Genomic DNA, 24,814 nt, shown 5'->3' on the forward strand with positions numbered 1-24,814 from the left:
GCAGGACTCGGGTTTTGTCCAACTGTATTTCTTTATTGTCCAGACTCTTATTTTGCGATTTTTTGGCAATTTTAAATTCCAATTTATGGAAAGTGTCCATAAATATGTTAATATTAGTTGACAACAAAATTATTTGGAAATTTTCAGTTCTCTTTAGTGCATCTAATTAAAAGAAATTCTTGTTATACTTAAAAAAATTTTTTCTTGCTAAAAGAAAAATTGATTGAGATTTTATTTGGACAGTTTTTTACATGCGTTTTCCTAATAATTCAAATTTAAAATTGGGAAAGCTTTCCAAATATTTCGTTGAAAGCTTGCTTAAGCTTTACTCTCTGTTGCACTAGAAATTTAAATTTTGTGAAAAAAATTAAAAAACGAAAAAAATGGAATCAGATAAAAACAGGACGGATAGAGGAAACTATGTTGATGATAGCGATATTCTAACTGATGATGAGAATTTATTTTACTCGCCAGAAGGAGTGGAAATGATAATCCCCGATACTCCAACTCCAATTAAAAGATTTAAAGGATTGACATAGAAAGACTAAAAAATCATCGGATTCTGATTCAAGTGATAATCGAACCATCAATGCAGACGGACAGTAAAATACAAACGGCCACAAAACGGAAAAAGAAAAATGTAAAAATGAAAACAGGGAAAATTCGCCCTAAAGATAAAAGATTCCTCATAAAAGCAAAGAGAAAAAAAGAAATTATGGTGCTGCAAATGCTAAAAAGGCAAAGAATGTGGTTGCAAGTGAAAACGAAATAATACCAGAGGAAAATAAACAACCCTTCGGACCATTGGGAATATTGGAAACATTTAAAAATATTATCAATAAATATAGGATTGAGGGTAACGCGGCTGAAGAACTGAGAGACTTATTTTCGAATGTTTTGTCAAATTCTTCAGCAACCAAAATGAATTCAACAGATGATAATCATGGACCAACATTCGGAAATGTGGTTAAAAATCAGTAATGGCATAGTGGAAAAAAATTCCATTAAAACCAGGTTTAACTTTTATTAGAAGGATTCAAGCCTCCAAAAAGCTGTTGGTGGGAGAAGAAAGGAATCAAATACAACAAAAAATGATAAACCCGAATGAAAACGATAATAAATCAATACCATTGCTAAGACCTAAAGCAAACCTGCCTACACTGGTGGTTAGGCCAATTACAGAGACCATAGATTCATCGATTAAAATGAGAAAGACAATGGAAGCGAATATCAGCCCTAAGGATATGGAAATTAAAATTATGGGTTTGTATCCAGCAATGGGAAATGGAGTTCTAGTTCAAATTGAAACACCGGAAATGGTAATAAAGTTAAAAGATGCAATTTACAGTCATACAAATTTGCAAAATGTATGCAAGAATACTACTCTACAGATAAAAATGCCTCAAATCCTTATATATGATGTGGAAAAGAGTGAGAGACCCAGGGAGGAGGAGGAATTGGATTTTCTCAATCAAATCAAGCTAAGCAATGATATAGTAGAGAATATGCGGGTTCTAAATAGGAAAAAAGGAAGAGGCAGCTCGTCTCACTGGGTTATAAGTTTGGACTCTAAAGCGTTCCGAATAATTAAAGATAAAGCAAGACTACAGTGTGGTTTCAGATCGTATAGATTTAGAGAATTTGTGGAACCCCTTAGATGTTTTAAATGTCTCAAATATGGACATGTTCGATCTAAATGTATGCAAAAAGGAGATAACTGTTCCAAGTGCTTGGAAATGCATAACTATAAGAACTGCACAAAGCAATCCAGAATGCAGAAACTGCAAAGAGTATCGCAAAAGAACAAAAATTATGATTCGAACGGATCATATTGCAACATCGGAGCATTGCCCTGTATTTATCAGGGAGAGAGATCAGTTGATTAAACAGACAAATTATGAATAATAAGCCTTTCAGTGATAATTCTTGGCCTGTTATTCAAGATAATATAGGTCAGGGTAAATATGCGACAAAGAACTCCTAAATTTCTTTGGGGACAATATTCCAGATGTTTACTTGTTACAGGAACCATATACAATGAAAGGGAAAATAATAGGACTTCCCCCAGGATGGAGAATAATTGCTTACCCTTACGGGAAGACGATAATAGCAGTAAGAAACCAAGATATTTCTGTTTTGACAAGATTTACAAGCGAAAACATAGTAGCAGTCAATTTATCAGCAGGAAATAGTGAAATTACTGTGGTATCGGCATACTTCCCACCGACTCACAATAAAGAAGAGATCTGCAGAGAACTTGAAAATCTGTTTGAACAGTTGAGAACATTATCCATAATTATAGGAGGAGATTTCAATCTTCATAGTCGTCTGTGGGGAAATGAAATTCCCGATCATAGACCACAAGATGAAGCGGGCCCATTTATAGAATTCATTTTTAAAAAGAACCTTGTTATTTGGAATAATCCAAACTCATTGCCAACGTTTCAATCTGCACGTGGAAGAAGCTGGATTGATGTCACCTTATAAACTAAAGACCTGCATGACAGAGCAATGGGCTGGAAGGTAATCCAAAGTACTCTGAGTAACCATGGCTTTTTGGATTTTCAAATTAATATGGGTGGCAAAGTTTTTTCAGCAGAAAGATTTAAATTAAGCAAGAGGAAAATTCGAAAAATTAGTTCTCACATGGCTGAAAAATATGCTTATATAAGAGAAACAATGCAAAGGATAAAAACTAAAAAATAATTGAAGTAGGGGTTAAAGAATTTACAGAATTCATTCAAGGAATTAGCCGAAGATCAAACAGTAAAGAGACAAATCATCTCAGGGTCCCCTGGTGGGACACTGAGCAGGAGAAACAAAGAAAACTGACAAGAGCCTTGTGGCATAGATACCAACAATGTAAAAACACTGAAGAGAGAATGAAGAGAAGACAAATTTATATAAAAAAAATGAATCGATACAGAGGAATGTTAAGAAAGAAAAGTAGAGAATGCTTTGAAAAGTTATATAGCGAAATAACAAGAATGAACCCTTTTGAGCTACCTTATAAATTAGCAGCAGATAAAATGAAAAGGAAAGCAGTTTTGATGGTGTCCAAAAACAGGATGGAACAAAAACCAAAAATACAAAAGAAACTATTGTGAGATGCCTTTTCAAAGAGGAACAGTCCCAACAAAAAAGTCAAAAGCAGAAAAAAAAGAGGAAAAGTATTGAGGAATGTAAAAAAAAGAAAACGATAAAATATTCACAATAAATGAAATAAGAACAAGGATTAATAAAATGGCTAAAAAGAAAACACCTGGATTAGACAACATCCCAATGGAGATGCTTGCTGATATCAACAGAAAGAATCCATTCATACTTTTAGAGTTATACAACAAGTGCCTAGAATTAGGTGCGTTCCCTAATCAATGGAAGGTAGCAAAACTGATTTTAATTCCTAAAACTAATAGAGACATAGAAGATCCTAAATCCTATAGACTAATTTGTTTGCTAACAACAGCAAGTAAAATCTTGGAAAAGAAACTGATAACTCAAAGAGCACAGCATTTATTAACGGCACAAAATAGATTACATCATGATCAACATGGTTTTAGATATAAACATTCTTGTGAAACAGCCCAAAATGTACTATGGAGTAAAATGAAAGGCGCGACGAATCAAAAACTAAAAACAACAGTTATATCTTTGGATGTAGCTGGAGCATTTGATTCAGTATGGGGGAAAAGAATTTTATATGCCCTCATAAAAATGAATTGTCCGAACAACTTTTCTGAAGTGATTAAAGATTACTTAAATGAAAGATAATGTATTTACCAAGAAGGAGAGGATAATTGGGAATTTATAATGGATAGAGGAGTTCCACAGGGCTCATGCAGCGGGCCGTTATTCTGGAACTTGGTTATGAATTCTGCATTTAAGATCAATCTTCCAGAGAACTGCTTTATACAGGCGTATGCCGATGATATGCTACTAATAATCTCGGGAAGAACAAAAGATGAACTGGAAATTAAAGGAAAACAAATAATTCATAGGCTAGTAAAATGGGGCAAAATACATAAACTTGAGTTTAATGAAAGGAAAACAATTCAAATGCCTATTACATTTGGAGAACGTTTAAAATTAACAGATCCACTTAACATAAAAATGGGCAATGACAATATAAATGTTTCAAATCAAATCAAATACTTGGGAGTTACATGGGACAGTAAATTAACATTTACATCGCATTTTAGTAAGGTCAAGAAAAAAGTGGATGCATTAACATATAAACTAGTGACAATTGTGGATAAATTTTAAAGAAAAAGGAAATACCATCTAAGAAGAATCTACACTGGGGCCATTGAGCCATTTGTTGTTTTCGGGAACGGAGCATGGGGACATAGGCTAAATCTAAAGAAAATCAGAGAAAAATTAAATTCAATCCAACGGCGCCCTCTCATCATTATGTCTGGGGCATATAGAACCATTTCTACAGAAGTCCTTCAAGTGATAACAGGAATTTTGTCAATGGATCTCAGAGCAACGGAAATATTCACTAAATTTCAAATAAGAACTACTAGTAATAAAGTTAAAATAGGAAACAAATCTTTCAGCAAAAAAGATTATGAGGTGTATTTTGACAAGTTCGAACAACGCCTTGCAGAATGATTTATTCATGGTTTTCAAATCAAAGTCCCAGATATGGATGGAATAGAAATTTTTACAGATGGTTCAAAAAATGAAAATAAAGTAGGAGCTGCAATAGTAGTATACTACTATGGGAAAGAGATCGATAAAAGTTTAGTGAAATTATCGAACCATGCCACAAGTTTCCAGACAGAAGTGCAAGCTTTAAAGATGGCCATTGAATATTGTGAAAGGGTGGAGGACGGATCTCTGTCAATCCTACAAGCCATACAATCATCTCACAATTGTAGTAAGGGAATATGGAAGATAAAATAAAAAATAAAAAGTGTAAAAACTGACAAGTGGATAGAGTTGAATTGGGTTAAGGCCCATGTTGGGATATATGGTAATGAAAAGGCGGATCAATATGCAAAGTTGGCAGCACAGAAAGTGAGTGTTGATATGGTTGTCCCCAAATCAAATGGTGTCTTAAAATGGGAATTAAGAGAAGAAATAAAGCTGCGATGGTTTGACAGATGGTATATGTCCAAAAACGGAAGAGTAACTTTCGATTTTATTCCTAATCCAGAAATAAAAATAAGAAGATACCATCCACTGATAATTCAAATGATATCAGGACATGGGAGATTTCCTGCATGTTTCCAAAGATTTGGAAGAATGCAGGGGAAAAAAATGCGCCTGTGGAGGATTCGGTACTGTTTACCATTATTTAAAGGAATGCGTAGAAATTTCGGAATTAAGAAAGAATCTGAAAGTTGAAAATGATGACTTAAGTACAGTATTGATGGTACCAGGTAATCTTAAAACTTTGAAGGACATAATGTCAAAAATTGTCAGTTTTTTACCAACTGTTTGAGAGTTTGAAAATTTTCAGTTTTCAGTTGTTTAACGGGAATTTGAAGAGATATTTTGAATTTGGCGGAGATTTTCTCTTAGTGATGGCCTATTCATTGTTTTATAGAAAGATAAGGACAGTAATTGACCACTTTGTGGCCAATTACCTCGAAGAGAATGTCAGTTTGACAAATTGGTCAATGCAAGGATGGACAATGCTAAACATAGCAGTCGGCCATAACAAATCCTGTCGATACTGCTACGTTCAGTGGTGGCGGGGTAGTCGGCTGTACGCAAGAAGAAGAAGTGCGGTGAGGATGAAACGGACTGCTGTGATTTAACTTCTACAAAGTCAGAAACAATACTCAAAACTTTAAAAACCCTCGACTTAGAAAATTTTAAAATATCAGCGCGACATCGACCAATACGGTATCATTCGTAAATGCTTAACCTGCAGTTTCTTTTATTACTACTCGAGGAAGTGCACTTGTGTTGCGTTAAAAGACTCATTTAGAAAAAGTAAAATTATGGAAGGGGGGAATTAAGTACTTGTTTCCTCTCCGATTACTGAGAAATATAATTAATATATTTCAAATTATAACATTACTAATACGATATATGTAATGATATCTCTCAATCTAAATTAAATCCTAATTAATTTCCTAATTTTTATCTAAATTTAGCCCTTATTAACTTCATTCTAAAATGTTCTCTTATTTCCTGATCCAACTCCACCTTTTTTTAATTAATTAATGCTACACGAGCTCCAAAATTGCTGAAATCGACAAGTTTCCACACTCCGAATGAAGGGATAAAAATCTGTCAACCTAAACAAATTCTTTTAAAATATTTCTAATTTCCCTTACCTAAATCGACAAGTTTAATACTGTCCCCATCAGAAAAACCTCATAGTATATAATGAACCGGAGGAAAATATTTCTCTCTTTTACTCTCTTCTGCTCTGGTATCGATTGTGAACGGACGTCAGTACGCCCTCCCTTCTTGTACATAAATTATGCCTCCCGGGATGGAATAAAGCGAAGTTTAAAATTCAAAAGTGTTTGTCTCACTCTTCGGCCACGACCCAGCTTCAAAAATATGTTTTTGCATTATATACATATGTATTGATGATATATTTTCATTTTATGTTATTATTTCTTACCACGATTGTCATTTTGCAATTGCACAGCTTGTTAAAAGAAAAGCTGAAGCAAAAACAGCTCAAAAATCCAAATCGGGTAAATTGGGCCAAATTTTTTGATGTGTTATTGTATTCCTCAACCTTTCAAAGCTCCTATATTTTAAATCAATTAATGGTGTTCTCTTTAGAGCAGAATTTATACATTCATACAAATATTATATAGTATTAAAAATGTAACCTCTTGATAATGTCGTGTCCGTGTTAACACAGAAAGGGGTGCGGTAGCTTCTGAGGGTAAAGATCCCTGAGCATCCAGGGGAGCTCATATGAATATGAAACTCACACATTCGGTTACACAACCCCTTTTTCACAGGGGGGGGCACATTCACACACCTCACAGATAGAACACAGATGAAGAACAACCATGCCCGAACCGGAATTCGAACCCGGGACGCCAGATCATGGGGAAGATGCGCTACCTCTATGCAAGGACGCCGGCATGTAACCTCTTCCATTAAAGATTACTGACAAAAATCTTACATGTCATATTGCCAATTAAAACGGTTTAATTATCAGCGAGTGGTTAAACAGATTGGAATTCCATACGAAAATTTTTAAGGTTCCAAAGTCATGCTCAGTGTGTAGCCTTTTATTTCTGTTTATGATGGAAGTTCAAAGAATGGGCAACACAATTCTATATTTATATATCTACGTTGTGACGAATCTTCCAAACTCCGCAGCATATCTGATTGTAATAAAAATCTTCAATAAAATTCTTTCTTTGATTATACCATACAAACTCAAAATTTTAATGAGATTTTACTAAATGGACGTCGAGCCCCAAATCTCCTAGTGCCCTCTAAATCAAAGGAAATTGTTACTACTATCCCGTCGTCTCTTCGGGCACATGCCCATTGCTCGTGCAAGTGTTCTTACTCTCATCTTTATTTAACCGGGAAAAACTTTTATTATTCTTTGGGGACAATGCAAGAACATCAACTTGTGCAGGTGCATTCGGTTGGCATGGGTCATATGCTATGCAAGTGCTCTTTATTTGATAACTGGATACCAAGCTGCTCCATTATCACCGAGCTATTGCGTCACTACTACATAAAACCTTTAATTTTTAACAAAAGGCGAAGTATTAAATAGACAGCTGCCTCTTAATAATTTGGCAGCAATCTGGACAGCATCAAGCTTCATTTTGGGGTTATCAAATTTCGTGGTTTCGTTTGCAATATTACGGCCAATACTTGAATATACTTTTATTGAAATGAAACGTTTTTTTTTTTTTTTTTAAATTTCAGAATGTTTTGCGTTTCATATGTGTTCAAAGTCCTTAGCAGATCTTTGTATTTAGTCAACTTGACTCACAAGTTCAACAGCTCTGTAAATTTATCCACTCAAATTCTTAGAATGCGTCAAAAACCTTTAATAATTTTTTTAAGTAAAAAATAATTTTTTTCTGAACGACACTTTTACTAACGTGCTTTACTATTTCACTTTTCTATAATATATATTATTTAAAAACTGCTAACATTCAGATTCAATCAAAATCAATTAAAAATGCATGATGTTTAGATGGGGAAAGTGTCCCTTGAATTTAGTATTTCCAAAGTGCCCCTACAGACCTTAACACAAAATTATTTTTTCTTAATGTTATAAGATCACATTAGACTTCTTTCAAAAATGATTCAAATAAATAAAATAAAAAAAAAAATTTCAAATAAAAAACCTCTAAGTTGCGACATTTTGAAATAAAACAAGGTGATAATTAAATACTAAAGAACAAAATATGGTTGTAAAATCATTTTATTGATTCAATAACAATCGAATACGAGTACCAAAACATAAAATATATACAAAGTAAAAAGTATTCATAGTTTCTTTTTGTGGTAAAATTTACAACAATATTTTAAAACATTTATAATAATGTCAAAAGTATTTCCTTTAAAGAATTATGAAAAAACCTTCTATATTCACAATTCATTGCATGTTTCTTCTATATTCGTAATTTTAAGATATATTAAATATCACTTCATAAATTATGGGAAAGTATCTCTTAAAATTCTGAATAATAAAAATATATTAGAATTATTCGAAAATCTCTGCGTGATTAAATTTACAATTCATACACTATAACAATTCATTAGATGAATTTATGAGAAAAATTACAGTAAAAAATTTATAAGGTATGAATTCATTCAAAGGGAATCTACACAGTTTCTTTACAAATTTCAAATTAACCACTGGAAGAAGATTAAAACTTATGCGGCCTTCTGCCTTTCGATGTCCCTTCTCTGGGCTGTATCTGTCGTTTTGGAGGATAGGAAGTTTTTGAAACTAATGGCTTCAAATCAATTATTTTTCTATCACATTCATAGCAATTAAATTCTTGATTTTCACTTCTGCATTTGACAGCCGAATAGGCATGCCCCTTTTCACACATGAACCAGTGACCTTCCGATAAGCTCATAATCGCTAAAACTGGTTGTTTCTGAAGTTCTGAAACATTTATCGGAGAATTGGATACATTTTTAATCAAGTTTGGAAGTTCAGAAAAGAATTTTGTTAACTGGAATTCTCGAAACGGGGAATAAGTTAATAAGATATGCATCAATTTATTCGCATATATGTACGACTTACCATCTGGCTGAATCTTCAGCATCAGTCTGTGGAGTTCATCAATTAATTTCAGACGATGAACTTCCCACAAAAGATCTTTTAATTGCTGCTCAGACGCTATTAAAAATCTCTTAGCGATGAAGGAATCCACCCACTTTTCTGTTATCATAATATAATCATTTAATTTTCCAATCATTTTTTTACTGATTAGATAATAAATATCGGAAGGAGAAATTTGCACCACACTGGATATACTCGTTGAGCGTGATGGCCATACTTTCATTATGTTCATGATGTTTTCCATAGTAACCAACTCTTGAATATTTCTTCTATCTTGGGATTCTAATGCCTCCTTCAGTTTTTCCCAACCAGTGCGAAATGTAGAAGAAGACGAAAGTCCCATAAGCTCGTTTTTAATGCGCTGGCGTAAAAGTTCTTTAAAATTTCTATTATAGTCTTGATTTCCAGATACTGCGTTCTTTATCTTTTCGATATTTTCAAAGCATGATTCGGTATTTCTTTCAAAATGCAAAGGCTTCCGAATTACAGTGTTGCATTTCGGACAACTTCTCAGTCGAATCTCGTTTGTCTCTTGGGTATTTATGGCCATCCACTGCCTAAACCAATTTATTTCAAATATATGTCGGCAATCTTCTAAACACACGAACAATGCGCCAGCCTTTATTTCACACTCAAAATAAGCTTCTTGCACTTTTTCTTTATCACATATTCGACATTCTGTAGGACAAGTTTCACCACAAATACCAATACATGGATGTTTGCATTTTAATATTTTCGGACAAGCTTCGTAGCAGAAAGTACGATTACAAAGTTCACTACAAAGACGGGTGCATTTCTTATGCGAACAGGACCACTCACAAGGTTTTGTACAACTTTCACAAGGCTCACCACATTTTTTAGTACACTTTTTATGAACACAATACTTTTGGCAAGGTTCTTTGCAAGGTGAACAGCTTCTGTAACAAAGAGATTTACATACATGCCCACATACTAATTTACGATTGCAAGGCTCCATGCAAATCACATGCAAGCGACTCTGATAACAACTGCCACATTTACCTTTACATTTATGCCCACAAGGTAGTTCTGCACGGCAAGGTTCCTTACATTTCATCATTAATAATTCAGGATCATTACATCCGGAACATGCTATATTTACCTCATGACCACATACAAAGGATTTAACTGACATTTTGACAAAACATTCTTTTGCACATGATTCGGCGCATTGTTTATTACATTGATGACCACAGGGCAATAACTTATCACAAGCGGCTGTGCAAGGTGTGGTGTTTTCACGAAGGTGACAAGGCACTTGAATGGTATGCCCACATAAGTTAATTGTTTTAGGTACAAGGAAGGCACAGGGTGGACACCTCTCGGAACATTTCCTGGTGCATAAATGACCTTCACTGCATTGCTTAGTACAAGGGCTTTGACACTTAATACCTTCATGTGCAAGATTATATGGATGACATTTCAAAGAACACTGATGCCCACACAAAAGTTGAAATTCACACTGCTTGGTACACCCACCTTCCGGAACAAAATCAAAGTCACTATCATTGGTCACAGCTCTGCTTATATCAGGATGATTCTGGCACATAAGCAAGAGTGATGGACCTATTGACTTTTTGGTCTCTAATGTTTCAACAATATTTTTCCAGAGATTGCTTTTTTCAGCTAACAAACCAAAATTTCCAATGCAATAAAGGCCCTTTTTTGCCCTAGACAAAGCCACACACACACGATTGGATACTTTAAGAAATCCAATTTGCCCTTCTTCATTACTTCTAACGAAGGAAATCAAAATTATATCATTCTCTTCTCCTTGAAAATTATCAACCACAGTAAATCTTACTCCTTGCAAAGCGCTTTTTAGGGGACTTTTTTTAAATTCAAATAGTTGTCCAGAATATGTTGTTAAAACAGTTATTTGGGAAGATTTATAACCTTGCATAATGAGATATTTACAAAACTTCAACATAAAATTGGCCTCATGAACATTAACTTTGCTTTTAGAATCATTTTCATGTAACTCACAATATGAATGATTAACAAAAAATACGTTCTTGGCGACACCTTTTATATTTTCGAAAGTCTTGACACTTTCATGATTGTGTAGCTTATTGTATATATGAGGTACAAGTAACGATGCTATCTCAGGTCTCATCCTATGCTGAATTTCTAATTTGTGACAATCCAAGCCATTCTCAATCATTCTTTCAAATAGAGAAATATTCATTCCATATTTCGTGGCTAACAAGTGAACTGTTGGACTCGGTCTCAGTTGCTGATGGTCCCCGATCAAAATGAGATGTTGAGTACCACGTGCAAGCGATGTAACTACATGGCTTTCTAGAATTTCAGCAGCTTCCTCCACGATCACAATTCTTGGATTAAGATGCTGAACTATGTGCCTGTACTTAGCAGCTCCAGTTGTTGTCATCCCAACAACAAGTGCTTTCTTGCAAACATGCATGTCTTCTTCAGTTCGCATTTCTTGAAGCACTTTATATTTTTCTCTAATTTGCTGATGCAATTCTGTGACGGTTTCATTCATTTTACGAATATAGCCTTCAAGCCAAAATTTATAAAGACTCCACTTAGATTTATAAGAGAGAGACCACACATCTTTAATTTTCTTTGCCATTTTCTCATGCATAGCCTTGGTATCAGATAAACATGCCTTAACGTAATCTCTCAATCCATGATTACCTCCAACAAACTTCCAGCCATCATCCAGTCCAATTATCAAATCCAGTTTATCTTTGTACAAAGGAATATCATAAGAGGCGTCGGCAAATTCATCAGGGTTAATATCTCGTTGAGCTTCAATGTAATCAATATCAGCTTCTTCTTCAGAATCGACATCAGTTTTGGCAGGAAAATACTCTTCATCATTATCATCAGTAGCAGCAAGAAAGGAATTAAATTTCAATCCCGTGGAAACAAGTTCTCTAAAATTAGGAGGCACTTTTTTTTCTTGAATTTGAATTCCTAATAACCACTCGTAAATAAGTATTATCCTAGGATTATACATTTGCTCTTTGCTTTTTAAGGAATAATAATGACAAGAAGTCATGCAATTTTTTAAAGTTTCTTCACTTAAAATAGAGGTATATGAACTGTTAATAGATTGCTTGGTAGTATCTACGGAATCTTTCAAAGTTTTTAATTGACCCATCAGGTGTCTTATACCATTAACAATATCACGTGGAAACTCTTTGTTAAAACGAAGATTTTTTTTAAGATTATTTATTTGAAAATTTGAAATAGCTTCATTTGTCCCCCTTCCTCCAATTCTCACAATTTTCTTAGTGAAAGTTAATATGCCTTCTAAAAACTGATCCAAAGCATGATTCGTATAACATATCACTAATATTGGCGAAGGATATATTTTAGATTGCCATTTATCCACATTATGCAACAACAATTGTGCTATTCTGAGACCTACATACGTTTTACCGGTTCCTGGTGGGCCTTGAATGATAGCAAATTCCTTAGTAATAGCAGCTTTTAAAGCTGAAAACTGAGAAGGATCTAGATTTAAATCTGTACAAGTTGGCCACAAAATATCATTCAGAACAGCTATACTTTTAAGTCGTTCTGGAATATTACTTGGATAGATATAATTACTGCAAAATTTACCATTTTCATTAACATCTCGCATTATACTAGCTTCACTTAAAGGTAAAAGCACAGGTCTCATGTCATAAGTGGCAGTTTCACTTAAATATTGAGGTTTCAAAACAGTTTTTTGAGTTTCCACTATATAACGCTTCATAGGCAAAGTTTCATCTTTAAGTTCAAGCAATGCATCTAGATTATACCTATACGCTTCAAAATAGGCGCTTGTTTCAATAGCGACAAAGTTTTTGGATTCATCTATATTAAGTACCTCGTCTGTCAACTCTTCAAAACGCAGCAGCAACAAGCCTTTACTGAGCTCTTTCGGATCCCTTTTAGCAACTGTCGCAAAAAACATAGTTTTGAAATTATCAGAAGACAGGCAAAGTAAAGACTTGGATAGTAAACGCTTGCTGAATTCCCACTTTATTCTGGCAAATCTTTTATCATTGATGTAAGCCATATGAAGCAGTTCACCATTTACAAATTCTTGTTTCACTATTTGCACGTAAGGATAGACTTTGATATCTTTAATTTGCCTAGACTTATTACGATCTTTGAGTGTCAAATATTCCGTTATACCTTCCCTCAAAGGTCTAACGTAATCTTCTCTCAACAATCGATATTGCACATCAAGATAATGCTCAGTATTTTGATACTGACCCTTGATTACACTTGGGCGCAGAAATGCACACGGTTGTTGTATGTCGACTTCATTTGGCAAGACAGGGATAGTACGATAATCTTCAGGGGGATCCAAAAGCTGCAGTTTTTCATTTAAAGATCTTTCTTTGATCTGATTCAGAGTGTATTTGTTGAGAACAGAATCATTTAGTTCTTCCAATTCTTGAAGCATTCCTGCTGATTCAGAATACATTTCTTTATTCTGTGATAAATGATTTTCACAAGTTTGTTTTAACAATGGCATTAGCATAATTAAAATGTCGCAGGCATTAGATGGTAAGCAAATTTGAAACTTCAACAAAAATCTTATCAAAGAAACCAAGGCATCCAAATGAAAATCTTCTGGCTTGTGAGCTAGAAGAGATGTCAAATACTGTTGTACATTAAGTAAGAACAAATTGTCATTACTTGATATTATAGTCAACATAGTAGCAACGTTTTTGTTGATGTCTGAAGAAACAGCTTTTCCCAAAGCTATAAGGATGTAAGCAATGCAGTCTCTATCAAAATTACCTTTCAGTGTAGGAATGAATCCGCTTTCTTTATCTAGGATGGTACATAATATTTCATCAGAATTTTTCTGTATTAAATCTTGTAAAGTCTTAAGAGGCATACCTGTAACTCTTTGTTTGGGCACTGCACCATTATGTTTAACACTTCCAAAAATATATTCATCGTTCAAATTTTCCCTAGAGAAAGAATTGCTATCTTGCGTCAAATCTTTAAGACGAGAAGAAAGCAATGAATTTCGAGAATATCTTCGGAGTGGTAGGTCATCATTCAAGGGATTTTGATTTTTCATTTTACCTTGCTCTCTGGCAAGATCGTTTCCAGTGCTATATTTCGAAGTCTTTTCTTCCACGATTGTTTTATTTTGCTGAATTGGATATTTTTTTAGAAAATATTCAGCTTTCATGTTATATTTTGAGTTTTCCACTTGTGAATCTACATCAGCAATAGAAAGATGACTGAAAACAGCATTTCTGAAAAGAAGAAAAGTTGAAATATGTTTAAAACTAACTGGTTAGAATGAAATATAGATTTAAAATACAAAAAAAATTAAGAAATGTATGAATTCTTTTATGAATTTTCATTGAACAAAAAGACCAGCAGAAATTAGTAGCCTGAATACCATCGCGATAATGCGAAAAAATTTTTTAAAGAAATTTGGGAATCATAGACAAAAAATACGAAACATTTTATTACTTTTATAAATGGTGCCCCAAAATTAACGCAAGATTTGAATTTCCTACCATTCGTGCAGTAAAGTGTTGGCAATCCTAATAAAAAAAAAACATTTGACAGCTGATAATTTAGGATTAGTAAAAACGGAGCGTTATACGATAGAACAATTTGTTAACACAAAACTTGAATTAAATAAAAAAAACAGAGTTTTTTATTGAATTGTAAAGTTTACAGGATAGGGTTATGCATAGAATAACACAAAAGGTAAATGGCCTCTACGGCTTTGCTGCACAAAAGCACTCATGTCGAAATTTTCCATGATCATTTTGCATAAATGTGGCTGAATTTCGTTCATGCGGTGTTCAGTTTCCTCCTTCAATTCACGCATGTTTGTGGGCTAGTTGACATAAGACATTTGACTTCCAATAACCCCATAAAAAGAAATCCATTGCTGTTAAATCACACGATCTAGGGGTCCATTCCACAAATTTTCGAACTGTGGCCGCCAGATTTTCATTTTTTTTTTTTTTTTAAATATTCAACAATGAAAACACGTTGTTCTCTTGTGTAACGCTCCATTTTTACTAATCATAAACAGTCAATAGGCATATGGTTTTTAAAAAGGTTCCAATACTTAACTACACGAATGGTGGTAAATTAAAATCTTGTGTTAATTCTGAGATACTCTTTATAATTACCAATTGATATACTGGCCATTGTTGGAGTTTAATTTATTTTCAAGTTTAAGTATTTTTATAATTTAAAAATTAATAAAATAATTTTTCGCTGAAGTGTTTTTTATTGCCCTAGTCCGTGTTGCTCAATATCTCGGCCAGCAAGTAAATGCCTCTCTTCTTCTCTGTACTCATTGTTTCAGAACTGTCTGGCACGAATACAACATTTTTGCATTGGAACTGATGTCCAGATAAAGCAATACTTTTTATCATATCTTTAACAAAACGCAATGGAACAATAAATTTAGCCTGAATTTCAAAACAAAAAACCGAAACATTAACACAAATTTTATTTAAAAACAATTTTCAAAAATTTATAAAAATTAAAAAATTAATATACGCCAAATATATTAGTATCACTAAAAGAGATAATTGGTAATTTTTTTATAATGGTCTACAAAGCGTGCTATTTTTATGTAGGAAATTTCTTATAAAAAAATGAGCAAAATGTCAAATTTAAAATCAATTTTCATTATTTAATTAAATATTTAAGAAACCATTAATGTTGAAAGTAGTTGTTGATCTAGAAATGGAATCCAAAATAGCTTATTGTGGTGGAATGATGATCATTATGATCCGTGCTTTGGAAGCAACAGGACGTATCTTTTCGGGAACATTTCTTTAATGATCACATTTCACAAAAAATAAACACAAACACGATACACAAGATAAGACATTAACGCGTCCACCTCAACAAAACAGCATCACATTTGATTCTATTTACAATTGCAATGCACTATGGGATGCGTACCTAATCAAGCATCGCCACCTATTATCCAAAAGAGAAGATAGAATAATGCAATTGCTACAATATGCAAAATTTATGTCGTAACTATCCATATTTTAATAAAATCTCTAGTGTGTGACAAAGGCAACCAAATAAGGACATGCTTTATTTTACAGATCAATCAATGAATCGAAATCTACATGAACTGCAATTAAATCGATGTGAAGCCTTCAAATCGGCAGTCGATCGTACTCTTCGTCGATACACTTAATCAGAGGGGAAAAATAATGAAGCCCGATGACACTACTGGACACATTAGTTATAAATTTTGTTTTCTCATAGAATTTTGGAGCAAATTTTTTTACCTTTAATCGAACCAAGAGAAGAGTTAATCAATTTACTTCAGTTACAAAGGTAAATTTCAAAATGATAAAAGAAGGCAATTTTGAAACAAAAAAAAAATCTCAAAATAATTAGAAGCGTAAATAATTATTTTAAAAGCATCTAAACTAAAATTGAACTTTTGGAAAAAAATAATAGTCGAAATACATTAAGTTTCAGCAATAAAAGATTGCGATAGCGTGATTAGTATTTCATAATTTAACTTCAAGAAAAGGCTCTGCTGCATTTTTACAAACTTTATCACTTTTTTATTTGCCGGCGTCCTGGCATAGGGGTAGCGCGTCTTCCCCATGATCTGGGCGTCCCGGGTTCGAGTCCCGGTTTGGGCATGGTTGTTCTTCTGTTGTTCTATCTGTGAGATGTGTGAATGTGCCCTCCTGTAAAAAGGGGTTGTGCAAGCGAATGAGTGATGCGTGAGTGGCAAAGTCGTACTCTTGGCCCTAGTTGGCGCTGCTATAAAAAATAAGAGACGTTCCCCCTCAGGCTTAAATCGCTGTCTTCGTAACAGCGGGCTTGTCAGTGGCAAGTGCCATAAGAAACAAACAAACAAACTTTTTTATTTAATTTAAAACAATATTATGCAAGAAATTTTGTGAAAGCATAATCATGCATTGCAGGGCTGGATTATGCACTGTTCGTTTCAGTATTCTGAGACGACCACGACGACTTTTCGCCGGTTCTATCTTACTGAGGAGTGAGACATGGAAGGATGTGCCCCATTTCCGGAATTTACTTTACTGTTAAATGTAAACATCTCCTCCTTTCCTCTCACTCTTATTTTGCCGAATTAAACCCATCCTGACACATGCGCAAAAGCGCGGAGGGTTTTAGAATCTGTTGGCAAATAATAATGCATTTTTTTCTAAAATATATAAATTTTCAAGCCCGATTATAAGAATGCTGTCGATAATCCCAGAGACTATTGAGAATGCGTGTTTCCGCTTCCGATCATAGCAGCGAATTGATTTGAAGATATGGTTGACATGATGAGAAACTACTATATCAGACAAATCACAGAATTCATTCATACATAATGCATACCACAGAATGCATTATACTGCCTGTTCCCAATTAAACCAACGCATAATGATTCTTATTGTATTTCAGCAAAAACATCTCCCATTTCATAGAACACATCACAAAAACTATTATCATTAAGTCGTTCAACTTGGAGTAATTCGTAATAATTTCCCTATTAGGACTCTACTCCAATTGTAATAGTTTTTTATTTTAGAACGATATTTTCCTCATCTGTTCGATATTCCGAAAACTATTCAATATTGTAAAGATAACCTAATAATATTGTTTAGCATTTTGTACAAATAAGTTCTACACTGACTCCGAAGGAAAAGTTAAGAAATGTATCTTTATAATAACAGCAATATAAGGAAGGGACCAAACGAGATAGAAATGTCTAAGACTCAGCAACGCGCATTAAAATTAGTAAGAATTAGCAACTCAGTTTAATAGTAGAAAATGCAATCAATTCATGTAGAGCACTCAATCCATTATTTAACTCATTACTCTCTCGTTTACGAAGTATAGAGAAAATATAGAAATCCTCAAAAAATTCGAACTCGATTTTGACGAATCATTTTGAACAACCGAGTTCGAAAAACACACTTTTGGAAAATGTCCGCCTGTCTGTCAAGAAGATAATTCAAACATTTTCGGAATAGACGGATGAAATTTGGTATACATGCTTACAACCAAATTTGTGGATTTCTAACAAATGTTGAACAACATCCGTTTAGAAGAAGTCTGTCTCACCGGCTGTTCGAACATAAGTTAACACGATTCGGTGAACAGATTTAACATCTATAGTGCAGACATCTATGAAAATTTTGAGCGAAATCCAACAAGGGATTGACCGTCTATCGGTCTGTACTTTCAGAAACATGCAAACGCGATGAATCGAAAACATTTATATGAATTAACATCAAATTTGGTACATGATTTTGTAACTATAAGTGCAGTTTTATGCCAAATTTTTGTCTCAATCGGTTGTGAAGAAGATGTCTGAAACACAAATTTGACTTTCATATAATTTTGACCACATACTATGAATCAATAGCCAAAACACTCGCCAAGGAAACACTCACAAGGGTCACGAGTCAATAAAAATGCTTAATTCACCCCAAAGGTTAACGTTTCATAACTATTGTACGTCAATGCCATATAATGCGTTCATTGGGATAAAATCTTTGCTAGAGAATATGCGAGAAAGTTACTCTACGAGAGGGCTACTCTCTGCCTTTTCATTGACATTTGCAGAACCTGAAAAATTCATACTTCTTTCTTATCATCTACAAGAAGGAGAAGATTTTGCTTTTATCAGAATTTTGGAGGGGAAAAAAATGGTTATTTACCATATTGAGGATGGTATTTCTAGCAATGTTCTCCACTATTCTTCAAAGTTAGTGCGTAGAGTTCAGGGACATTCCCCATATTGTGTCGACCTTTTGCGCAGTACCGGCGGGGATGCAGTAATCTATGCAACAGGGTTCTAAATTTTTATACATTGCATCCACTTTTTACAAACCAAAATTATAGAGATCACCTAATCATCAGAACAATGATTTTTTTTTTTTTGAGAGGGACAGTACATATTCTTCTCGAAAGAGATAATATGGGTCAAAGGAAAACTTTAATGAAGGAGAAAATGTTCATGATATACTATAATTTTACAGTATATATGTAACGATATTTTAATATCTAATTTAATCAAATTAATTTCCTAAATTTTTGTCTAATTCGGCTCATGTTGGGGTCATTCTAAAGTGTTCTCTCGTTTCCTGATCCCATTCCACCTTTGAAGCTTTGTAAAAATGATGCGCCATCAGTTCCAAGTGTCAAGTAAAAATGATCCCTTTGGTGCTCTTATCCAAGGTCAACACGAGTATTCAATCAACACATGGTCGGAAATTCCATGTTATATAAGACTAGTGATCATTTGTTTCGTTCCTTACTTACTTTTGCTTTTTGCTCCGCGCTGCTGTGGACGTGTTCTGTCCGCGCCTGCTTGTAAATAAATTGCTTTCCCGGGATGGATTAAAATTAATTTTAAATGTAAAACGACTTCAAACCTGCTGCTTTAAACAAAATAATGCTTATATATATATATTCAATGTTTGGTTTGATATAGATTTTAAATCCGTAATACATTTTTGTAAATTCTGGGAAGATACATATAATTTCTAGACTATTTAACGACCCTCAGAAAACTGACTTCACGTTTCTGCTATACAACATAACACATTGGTGCCTTTCGGCTTAATTTGAATTATATCTTTTCTGCACAAATTTGCATAATTTAATTATCAAATAATAAAATTTTCTTAAAAAATTGAAATCTGCTGTCGGAAATTTCATGCGAGACCACTATTCTTTAAGGTCACGTGGTATCAATCCGGTAGAAAAACATGTATCATCACGACTCATATTTCACAATCATCAACATTTAAAAAGTGATGGGTTTTTATTAACCATCTGAAAATCAAACGAGTTCTAAAATTTTTCCTGAGGCTAGATTGTGGGAAAGCCAGTTTAAGCCGGTTTTTAAAAAATCATGTGACTATCAGATTGCAATCGTCAACTTTTAGAAAAGTGATGCCCCCCCCCCATCTCAAAATCATTCGAGCTCCATAACTTTTTTTGTCAGCTAAAAAATTGAAAATTAAATATATATATATATATATATATAACTTTTGATACCTCCCCTCAATGTTTCGCATTCATTCCCATTTTTTTTATTTGTGCTTTTTCGGGCGATAACTTCTTACGAGTATCCCTTTATTGGCCAGACAGAAGAATCGGGTACATGGAGGACATTCGCGTCCAGTTGTAACTTTCTTTTGGCGATAAGTCGTCAAAATGTGACAACCTTCTTTATCATTTTCTAATAATCGTAAATGTGAAAAATTGATGCCTCAAAAGCGGTAAATCCCCAGTTTTCTGCCCATGCATTTTAAGGCTTCAAAAACTCAAAACCAAAACAATATCATGTTCTCACATGATAATTAGACTTTTTTGTATTTGAATTTCATAAATTCAGAAGCAAACAGCAAACGGTAAGTAAGCTATTACAAACCTTTAATTAAATTTAAATAAAAGCTGAACTTCAAAACATATAATTTCGATTTTTTTCCCCCGTTTATAAATATTTACTCAACTGCAACCGGAAAAAAAAATCATGAAATGTGTAAAAAATTACGTTAAAATAAATAAGCATGAAAAGATTTTTCGTATTTATTTATGATAAAAATGAATTTTTTTAAAAAAATTTTATATTCTAATATTTATATATTAAAACTATTAAACATTAAATATATATAAATATACCATAACAATATCAAATGAAAAATATAAGTTATAAAAAAATATTTTTATTATTTACATTCAATAATGATCGTTCTCAATAAATTTGCTTCATATCTATAATGTAATTTACTGAACTTTAAGAAATATTTATCAAAATATTTTAAGAACTGAAACTAAAATTTCAATAATCGACTATGTAATTCCATTACCTTTTCCACTTTTTTTTTTTTTTTAATATTCTTATTTAGTTTTAAAAGACCTATCGACTTTTATTCATTAACTTCGTTGATTTGTCTAATGACAAACCGAAAAAATCATAAAAATTATCTTTATACAATTTATATTCCAAGGGCATCGTTTGCTGGACACTTTCTAATTTTAATGTCTAGTTATTTTCTTTTTTTTAGGGAAGTCTTCATTTTTAGTTCTTTGTTTTGATTTTCATCGTCTGCAGTTTATCAGATGTAAAAATAAATAAATAAATGCTCAAAATTATCATTTTAATAGCTTTATTTTATGATATTGTGGTTTTGATTTCTAAACAAATGTGCGCGGCTAACATTCATCAAGTCCCCGGCACAATCGTACAGGTTCTGCTTTTTAAAATTGAATAAAATGATCTTCATTTTGTAAGAAAATTTTAAGTGAATAGGAATGCTTTAATATAATGACAAAATAAATATAAAAGCAGAAAAATGATATAATAAGTATTCAAATAAATCATTTCTAAAACAGAAAAATACTTAATTAGTCTTATATTCAAACGATTTTTATAGTTAAAGGCAATACTTGTATTCACTTTCATAAAAATAACAGGCATATTGGAAAGATTTTTTTTTAAATCCTAAATCTTTCCATCAAGTGTTTTTGCTTTTAAAAAGGTTATAACAAAATAATACAAAATTTACAGAATACGTGTATATAACATAGTATTATTGAAATAAAATACAAAAAATATTCTCAAAGAACCAGTTGGTTGCTTGAGGCGATTAATTAATAATAAAAAAAAAAGTAGTGTGTGCATGTGCTTTTCTGGCCAACAAAAAACAAACCATCTACAAACCAGCATATCAAGTAGTCTGGTCTATAAATATGAGAACTTAGGTCATAAAAAATTTATTTTATAAATGTTAAGATACGGAAATTATAAATCTAGGAATGTTTTCCTTGAGACATCAGGTAATTGTACCTAACAAATTATAATTTGTTGATATTTCTAATAAAATAGCAGATAATTTAGATAATTAAAATACAAGGGTATTCTTTTAAAATAATTAGATTCTGACATTTCAATTCTATTTTCACAAACAGGGAGATACAAAACATTTAGAAATATTCATAAATGTCTAATTATACTTACAATGCCTTTTTATTTTCAGCCATAACTTAGCATGAAACACATCAAAACAGCCTATAAACATATAAAAAGTATTCATATGAATATTTTTTTTATCATTTATATAATTGTAATAAACAAATATAGTCACACAAAAATTTAAAACTACTTTAGATGACATCTATTCTCAATAAGTAATTTATTAAAGTATTGCATAAATCTACTTGAATTTAAAAAAAAAATGGAAATGATTATTTGGTATTGTTTATTTTACAATATATATATATATATATATATATATATATATATATATATATATATATATATATATTAAATTTTAAGATTAATCAAATAAATAATGTTAAAGGTTTAAAGTTTCAATTAAATTAAATTTTTAAATTCATTAATTTTTTTTTCAGAAACAATTTATGTTTGATTATACAATTATCTTTTTTAATCTCAACTCAAGTTAAAAAGTCTGAAATGTCTAAAATTAGTCAGTGAAAGAACTGAATAATTTTAGACAGTTCTATGACATTAGTAGTAACATAATAATTTACTAAATATTAATGTTACTACTAATGTTAAACATCTTCCTTATCTTATCAGCACAAAATATTTTGCAGCATTTCAACAATGTTATTCGATGCACAGAATACTCGGCAACAGCATGCCGATATGATAACAATATTGTAAAGCTAATTATGTTATTAAGGTACGGTTATGAATCATTAATCCTTAAGATTTTTTTAAGTATTCGAAATGATATAAATACATTTTATTTATTAAATTCAGAATTTTAAATATTTAGAATTGCTTATACATATTTTAATGAATGCTTATTATAGAGCAAAATGCAAATCTAACAGTATAACAGTAATAATACATTTTACATTCTAATAATGTTATTAAATTGCTAATTCGTGTAAATTTAACATTACTATAGCCAACATCTGATATTCACAAAAATTGCAAAATAGGATGGGAATTAAGAAATTCTGACAATGGAATGGAAACTATGAATTTCGGCACTAACATGATAACAGACTAATTTTATTAACACAATTCACATTTATTTTAATTTTACTTAAAATACACTTCTAGTTATTCTATTCCACTTTTATTAGGCACATCAAATAAAATATGATTTTCCATCACTTGCATCTAATAAATTATTTTTCGTACTCGTTCCTTTACATTTAAAATGAGTTATTATAAATAATTTTTATACTTCTAAAACAAAAAATGCATATTTAAAAATGACAGTAATAAAAATTTCAATAATATATATTGTCTGTTTTGTCATGATAATTATATGACTTAAAAAATTTCCACATTTTAACAAAAAAGAAAATCTATCAATAATCAGAAGTTCATTTTGTTACCTGAATCAATCTCAAATTTTGTTACCAGAAGAGCTCAAAAATGGGAAGTTCCCGACTGACAAAACCAAGAAAAATACGAACCTAAAGTGAAACCGAAACTCGTGATGTCATTTAGATACACTGAAAAAACTGTAGAGAATTTTTCTCCTTCTCTTTACTACAATTGGTTGCTTCTATTTATCTGACTTTTACTGCGCATGGGCGAGAAGAAAGACAAGCTGATTTTGCGATACATAACATATCTGGTTTAATAGACGGTAGTAATTGCAAATGTGATTGTAAAACGCTGCTAAAAAATTTTTCTTTGCAATATCATTTCTATTTATTAAGGAATCGTAATGGTTTCAAAAAATTATATTAGAAAGTGAGAAACTTTTTTAGTGAATTTAATCAAGTAGTGGCAATTTCCAAAGACATAATTTTTATATATTTTCTATCATATTAACAATTGTAAGTAAAAAGAATTTAGAATAATTTGTGTTTATGTAGAAAAAGTTTTGTTGAAATTAAAAAAAAAATAATGTCTTAATAATGATTATAGTTTTATTAAAAGTACTAAAATACTGGTCATTTTCCCAATTGAATTAAAATAATCATTTATTTGTTTTGCATGGTGTTTAAGTTTGATTTTTCATGATAAATAGCAGGATTTTTTACAATTACGAATCAAGAATTCACAATGAATATCGAAATTTGCGATTTTCAGACTCACAATAATAATTATAATGAACATAAAAAGTTAAATATCACATTCTATTTCAGTAGATGTAAAAAAAGAACACATGACTACCTTTTTTAAAAGATTCTTATATCAACAAAAAAATTCATAATAATTTTTTTTTTTTTTTTTGGTTCTTGTTGAATATTATCTTAAATAACAAAAAGATTTGCACTAGTTTAAGTTTGCAGAAAGTCATAGATGGATCTCCAAATGATTAGACATTGCATAAAATGTAACACTAAATAATCGCTACTTATTACAAAGGAAAATGGAGAAGAATTAAAAAATAAAATTACAATTTTATTATTTTAGATTTAGATGCCTGAAAATTTTTCTCTTTTTTACAAGATGGAAATTTTGAAACTAATTCTTCCTTGTAAAAAAGAAGAAAAAAAAGTGATATATTGAGTAGTTTATATATTTATTATATAAAATGCTCGATATTTTTATATTTAATATCAAATAAATAATTTTTA

The 24,814-nt window shown here is 31.9% G+C and overlaps 1 protein-coding gene across 1 annotated transcript; it reads right to left on the reverse strand.

Moving 5' to 3' along the window:
• Positions 1-8,460: 8,460 nt before the first annotated feature.
• LOC129988281 (NFX1-type zinc finger-containing protein 1-like) lies at positions 8,461-23,692 on the reverse strand. Its single transcript, XM_056096469.1, has 3 exons — positions 23,618-23,692; positions 22,257-22,307; positions 8,461-14,511 (listed from the first exon to the last, which is right to left on the reverse strand). Exons 2-3 carry the CDS (start codon positions 22,277-22,279, stop codon positions 8,829-8,831), a joined length of 5,706 nt encoding a protein of 1,901 aa, XP_055952444.1. The 5' UTR covers positions 22,280-22,307; positions 23,618-23,692; the 3' UTR covers positions 8,461-8,828.
• Positions 23,693-24,814: the final 1,122 nt, after the last annotated feature.

This window comes from Argiope bruennichi, chromosome 10, assembly GCF_947563725.1.
Source record: "Argiope bruennichi chromosome 10, qqArgBrue1.1, whole genome shotgun sequence".
NCBI classification, from domain to species: domain Eukaryota; kingdom Metazoa; phylum Arthropoda; class Arachnida; order Araneae; family Araneidae; genus Argiope; species Argiope bruennichi.